The 6,037-nt window shown below is 62.0% G+C and overlaps 1 protein-coding gene across 5 annotated transcripts in view; it reads left to right on the plus strand.

Annotated features, from left to right (window-relative positions):
- ZNF609 (zinc finger protein 609) overlaps positions 1 to 5,441 on the plus strand; it is a 126,033-nt gene extending 120,592 nt beyond the window's left edge. For 4 of the 5 annotated variants that reach the window (XM_075132943.1, XM_075132942.1, XM_075132944.1 and 1 more), the window contains 3 exons: positions 500 to 716; positions 1,294 to 1,363; positions 1,829 to 5,441. In XM_075132943.1, coding sequence (XP_074989044.1) covers positions 500 to 716; positions 1,294 to 1,363; positions 1,829 to 1,919 — 378 coding nt within the window. In that variant the 3' untranslated portion in view covers positions 1,920 to 5,441. Of the gene's footprint in view, positions 1 to 499; positions 717 to 1,293; positions 1,373 to 1,828 lie in introns of all 5 variants that reach the window. The other variant, XM_048866613.2, reaches the window with a different exon arrangement.
- The last annotated feature ends 596 nt before the right edge of the window (positions 5,442 to 6,037 follow it).

Genomic DNA, 6,037 nt, shown 5'->3' on the forward strand with positions numbered 1-6,037 from the left:
CGTGGCATGAACCTGTCGGACAGGAAGTGGAGAATACTGTGCTTGAGTAGGGGGCTCTTTTGGGGAAGAGTAGAATTGTCTCTGTTGGGCCAAAACACTGGGCTCTGCTGAGACAAGTGCCCAGTGGACTGGCAGCCCCCAGTGCCCCCTGGCAGCGCAGCGGGATCTTTGAGAGAAGTGCCCCAAATGAGTCCTTGTGTGGGGGTCTCCCTGACGCGGCTTGGGCCAGGCCGTGCCCCGGGTTGAGTGAGCTGGCTGAGCCTGGCCACATTGTCAGGGAGAGCCCTCTAGAGGGGTTTGGCTGCCGGCTTGGCCGTGCTTTTGGCCCTGGACTCAGCATTGGCTGCTCCAGCATGGCTGGTTGGAATCGTCTCCCCCAGGGTGCCCTGTCCGCTGTGCCGGCCCTTCTGATCTCACTGGCCGGGAGTCCTGCCGCTGCCGGCTTCCCCGGTCTGGGTTCCCCTGCCCTCCTCACCGGGGTCTGTGCTCTCCTCTCCAGATCAGCGAGAAGGCGTCTCAAGAGAGGGAGCGTGGCGGCTGCGGGGTGGTAGCTGGGGGTGGAGGCTGCAGCAGCGTTGGGGGAGCAGCAGGCGGAGAGAGGAGCGTAGATCGGCCCCGGACCTCCCCTTCCCAACGCCTGATGTCAACACACCACCACCACCACCACCTGGGGTACTCTCTGCTGCCAGCCCAGTACAACCTGCCCTATGCAACAGGTGAGAGCAGCCTGTCCGTCTCGTGCGGTGGCATGGGCAGCCCCTGCTGGACTGGAGTTGCGGCGCGGCTCCCAGCGGGATGGGGAGGCAAGCCGGCATTTCTGCCCCGGGGTGTGGAGCCCGGAGACGAGATGGGCTGGAGGGAGGATGGAAAGCTGGGAATACCGGGGTGGGGCAGTGGGTGTTAGTGGGCATGCCTGAGTGGGGCTGCAGCTAGGGCAGTGGGGTATGCAGATAGAAGCAGTGGGAGAGCGCCCCCGCCTGGTTGATCTCCGTGAAGCAGCGCATGGGGCTGAAATTGAGCTGGGGAATGCAGTAGCACAGACCTCCCCTGGATGCACGTGGTGAATAGCTCTTAGTGCGGGGCCCTGCCAGCCCAGGGCTGAAGCAGGCAGGGGGCTGCTCTCTGCTCCGCCCCAGAGCCGTCCCCATCCTCAAGCACAGTTCAGAGCAAGTGGCGATGACGGGAGGGTGGCTGAGCTGCCAGCTCCCCCCCTGGCACCGTCACAGAGCTGCCACCTTCCCATGGCACCGCTGTAGGCACCAGGTCACCTTCTGGCTCTGCTTCTCGCTGCAGGTCTCTCTTCGACAGCCATCGTGGCCAGCCAGCAGGGCTCCGCTCCCTCCTTGTACCCGCCTCCCAGGAGGTGAGAATGGTAAGGCTGCTGCGCCACGCCCGCAAAGGGGGTGTGGGGAGAGAAAGGCCCAGGGCATGGGAGCGGGGGGAGAGCCTCCAGCCTCTGGACAAACATAACATCGCAGTGGAGCCTCCAAATCAGAGGGGCGGGGCAGGGGGTAGAACCAGGCAAAGTGTGGGCAGGGGCTGTCCTAGGTCCTTTGCCGGTGCCCCTCACTCCCGACCCGCGGCCCCTGCTAGCCCCGCCTGAGAGTTCCCTGGACAGCCGTTCTGACTGCTAAGTAAACACCGTTACAGGGCCTGTGTGAGCAGCGGCTGTTTGCTTTGCCCACCCCTCTGGGTCCTGGGACACTGCAGCTGCCACAGGAGAAGGGAAGGAGGAAGAACCGTGTCCTGGTTCCTGTGGCTGGGGCGCCCCTTGGTGGATGTAGCAGCATGGGCACCGGAGTGATTTCTGCTTTGATTTTTCTGGCAGGACGCGCTGTGATTGGATAAAGGGGTCTGTACCAAGTCATGTGACTGGCTCACATGAGGAAGCGCTGGAAATTCCATTAGACATCAGTTGAATGGTGTTAATTGTTCTGTTTGACGTTCCTGCCCTAATCTGAGGCAGACTTTCCTCTTCCCGATGGGACACGCGGGTCCCCGCCCCCTCCACGCCCCTTTCCTTGTGAGCCGGGGAGCTGGAACCTACAGGAATATTTATTCTACTGCCCACCGTCCCTGGGAAGGGAAGCGACCTGCCTGCCTGGTGCATATGAAGAGGCAATGGAAGCACCGAGGGTTTCCGGTGGATTTGATTCAGTGTCCCTTTGGAGGTCACTGCTTCGCCAGGGTCTGAGCAGCACAGGACACGGGGTGGGGAGGGAGCACCAGCCGGGCCTGCTCAGCACGCAGCCCTCCCGCCAGCTGCACTTGGCTCCATGGGAGTGCAGCCCAGATCGCTAGAGTCGAGTTGCCTGGACCCAGAGTCGCAGTCCCAGGGAAGAAAGTTTAGGTCTCTTTTCATTTGTAGTAGTGCTGATCAGGTACCAGCGAGGAGCGTGGGTGGATGGTTCAGTGCAGCGGGATGGGTGCGTGTCTCTGGTGAGCGAGCAAGCGCGCGCGCCCATGGACATGTCAGTGCAGTGTGGGGGTGGGCTCGGTGCACAGTGGGGGACAAGTAGCATCTGCAGCATGGGGAAGAGAGCACATGTCAGTGCAGCGGGGGGTGAGCGTGCGTCAGTGCAGCCTGGGGGGGCGTCAGTGCAGCACAGGGGAGGAGGGGGCTTATCAGTGCAGCGGGTGGCGGGTTCACACTTCAGCTGTGTACTCGGCCGGTGCCCAGAGTGCCATGCCCTGTATTAAGCAGGTTTGTCAGTGTTCAGGCAGCGCAGAGAGGTGCTGGGTGCCCAGACTAGTCCAGCTGTGGGGTGAACAGGAGTCACCGGCTAAGAATCTGTTCTGCCCCCTCCGGGTGCTCTGCTGCTAGGGGTTTTCCCCTCAGGCTCCCAGTGCCCCTGCCAGCCCTGTCTCTTCTGCCTCCTTTCCACTCATCTTCCTCAGACCCGCTGCACTGGCAGCTGCCATCCCCCCGCCCCGCCTTCCCTGCTGGCAGGGGGCATGGGTTGCCATGGCTCAGGCTAACCCCAGTTTGTCACAAACAAGGCCCTTGGGTGGGCTCTCCCTCTGAGTCCTGTGAGCGTTCTGCCCCCCCGCTCCACCTGCAGGGTTGACCGGCTGCGTGGCCGTTCCTCCCTGCACAGACCTAGGGCCCCCCACGTTTGCATAGTCGTCAGTGCACGCGTGCGAGCACTGGCGGGGGCGTGCTAGGCCTGCTCTCGGCACCGCACCTGGGGCTGGGGGGACGGGAAGCTCTTCCAACGCTGGATGGAGTTGTCTCCTCCGGAGGCTGGCCAGTCTGTGCAGATGGGGGGCAGGTCTGCTCTGGGCTAGGGAAGCAGCCGGTGGTGGCACCTGCATCTGCCCGGCTGCTGCAGGGGCCTCTGCCTTGGGCGCGCCAAACTCCAGTTCATTTGGTGGGTTTTTAATTTTGGATTTCTGAGCTGTGAGGGGCGTGGGAGGTGAGAGCATGGAGCAGTGGGTCTGACGCAGCTGGGCGCGTCCCCCGGCCTCTGGGCGGGAGGGAGCCGGGGTGTGTGTGCTGTGAACCCCCCACCCCATGGACGTAGGCAGTAGCTGTAGGACTGTTCATGCTTTGCCAGGCTCCATTAGCCGAACTGGTCCTTGCCCTCCCCCCTCAGCTGGCCTTGCTGATGTGCTGTAAGGACCGCTCCCTGGCCTACGGGCAGCATGGTGCTGCTGCACAGCCCAGGTGCTGCCGCGAGGGGCTGATCTCCAGGAGTTAGCAGCCACTCGAAGCTGATCCCAGCCGGCCTATTCCACCCCTCGAGGCATGGGAGGTCCCCCAGCAGAGCAGGGGCTGGCTCGCTCCCCGCTGTTGGCTCACCCCCAGCCTGGCCCAGAGCCGCTGGGCGTTCTGGCTCTGCGCTGTGCAGTGTCTGGCGAGCTGTGTGTCGCGTTGTCCCGGGCTGTGCGCCGCCCGCGGGCGCTGTACATACTGTAAAAAGGAATTGTTTGAAAGCTGTTGTTTTGGTTTTTGTTTCTTTCCCTGTGGGAGGAGCCCCCCCCTCCCCCCGTGTGCAATCAAAGAGGAGCCACTGTTGAGTGTGTCGGCCCTGGTGTCCAATGAAGGCAGTGTGTCCGCGCAGCCCTGCCCCCTCCCGCAGCCGCCCTTCATTGGACTGATTCTTTTAACCTTTTCCTTTTGTCTGTCAAAGGAACCCGGGTGCTTGCTCCGCTTACAGCCAGGCTCTGTCTGCTGCATGGGAGGGGCCAGCCCAGCCTCCCTCATCTCCCGCAGGGCTCAGCCAAAGGGCCGAGGGTGGGGCGGTCTTTCCCAGGGTTCTCGGGAGTAGGAGGCTGGGAAATGCTGCAGTGCCCCCCAGCACCTCCAGGACACACGCAGCTCAGCTGCGGCCAGAGCAGAGAATCCACCTGCCACCACCCAGAGCAGCTGCCCTCTGGTCACCTGTCTGGTGTAATGGCATGGGGCCTAGGTGGGTTTCCTAGGGCCTGGTAGGGTAGGGAGGTTCGGATTGGCTTCGAGGATGGGAACTGCCTGCCTGGGGGACTTAGGAGGCAGAGCCCCATCCCTCGGGGAGTCTTGGGCCTAGCCTTTCGCTCTGCCTGTGGCTGGGCAAGGGTCTCCCAAGCTGCTGGCATGAAGTGACACGCAGAGCCACCTGGGCCCCATGGAGCCCAATTCCCAGCGGGGGGCGGGGACCTATTTGTGTGTGTTGGTACCAACGAGGGGGTCAGATGGCTTCAGGTTCCTTATGGTGGGGCTGGGGGTTGGTCTCTTCCTGGTACCTTGGGGTGGCATCGCCAGCCTGCTCCCCAGCTGCCTGGCACCTGGCTCTGGCAGCTGGGAGACCATCAGGCAGCCTTGCCGGGCCAAGGAACTCCTGGGGCTGGGCAGTGCCAGCCCCTGACCCAGCTGCTCGGCGGTGGGGCTGGCAGGGGGCTGGCAGAGAGGGCTCTGGCGTTGAAAATGGGAGGGTTTGAGCTGCGGGGACAATTCAGCGCCCTGTGCCCAGCTGCTGCCACCCATTGTGGGCAAAGGGTTTCCCAGCCCCCCTTTCGGAAGTGCCACTTGGCTTCCGCCTGCCCATAGGTGGTAATTAAAGCTGCCGTGTAACCCGTAGTTTGAGGTTTGACAGTTTCAATGTTCCTGGTGGGCTCCTGCTGCCGCAGGAGGGGGGTGGTCGGCTGGGTAGCACGCTGCAGTCCTGTCCCTTGTAGCAGTGTCTGTTCGGAGTTACCCCCCCGCGCCGGAGCACTGTGAGCAGGGTCCCAGCGGGGCGTTGAAGCGCTGATGTTCTAGCTCTTGTTTCCGTTGGAGTTGCTGTGTTGGGTTTAATTTCAGTCTTCCTGATTCTGCCCTTCTGTAAAGTGTACATTATTACCAAGCTCCTTGTTTTTTATATATATATATATAAATATATATATACACAACCTGCGCTCTCCCTGCCCGGGGCCAGTCAGGCAAGGAGAGAGAATAAATCTTTTTAAGAGACAATCACAAATATGCGAGGGTTGCTTTTTCTTTCTGCCCATCCCCGCTCTCCCCTGTCCACCGCACTCCCACAGAGCTTGGGTGACATTTGCTGTTTGTAGCAAAACCTGCCCCCCATCCCCTGGCTGTTGCCCCATGCTCACAACCAGACCTGCCAGCAGTGCGCCTCCTGCAGGTGACCATAGGCAAGGCTGAAACCAGGAGCCGCATGGCTTTGTGCTTGCGAGGCGGGCAGGGACCTTGCCTCAGCTGGACGTTCCTGGCAGGATCCCCACGTTCCAAAGGGGTCGTGTGACCAAGCTAATCACCCCTGCACGGCGGCAGAGCCGGGCTGCTCCTAAGAAAATATGCCTGGCCCCACGTCCAGCACGGCACGAGCAGAATGTGCCTGGCGGATTCCGGAGGCACCACTCATTTCCAAGGGCCGTTGCCCACCTGCCTAGGACAAGCATGGCAGGCTCTCAGGCAACAGCAAAGGAGCCTGAGAGCCCTTGACCTGCAGACCCCAGCTGAAACTCCGCTCTCAGTCAGTCCCGGTTATGCAGAGGTGTGAAACAGGAGGCGACGGGGGGAATGGGTGCAGAACGTGCTGCTCTTGTAACTTCC

This window comes from Caretta caretta, chromosome 10 (assembly GCF_965140235.1).
Source record: "Caretta caretta isolate rCarCar2 chromosome 10, rCarCar1.hap1, whole genome shotgun sequence".
Lineage (NCBI taxonomy): Eukaryota > Metazoa > Chordata > Testudines > Cheloniidae > Caretta > Caretta caretta.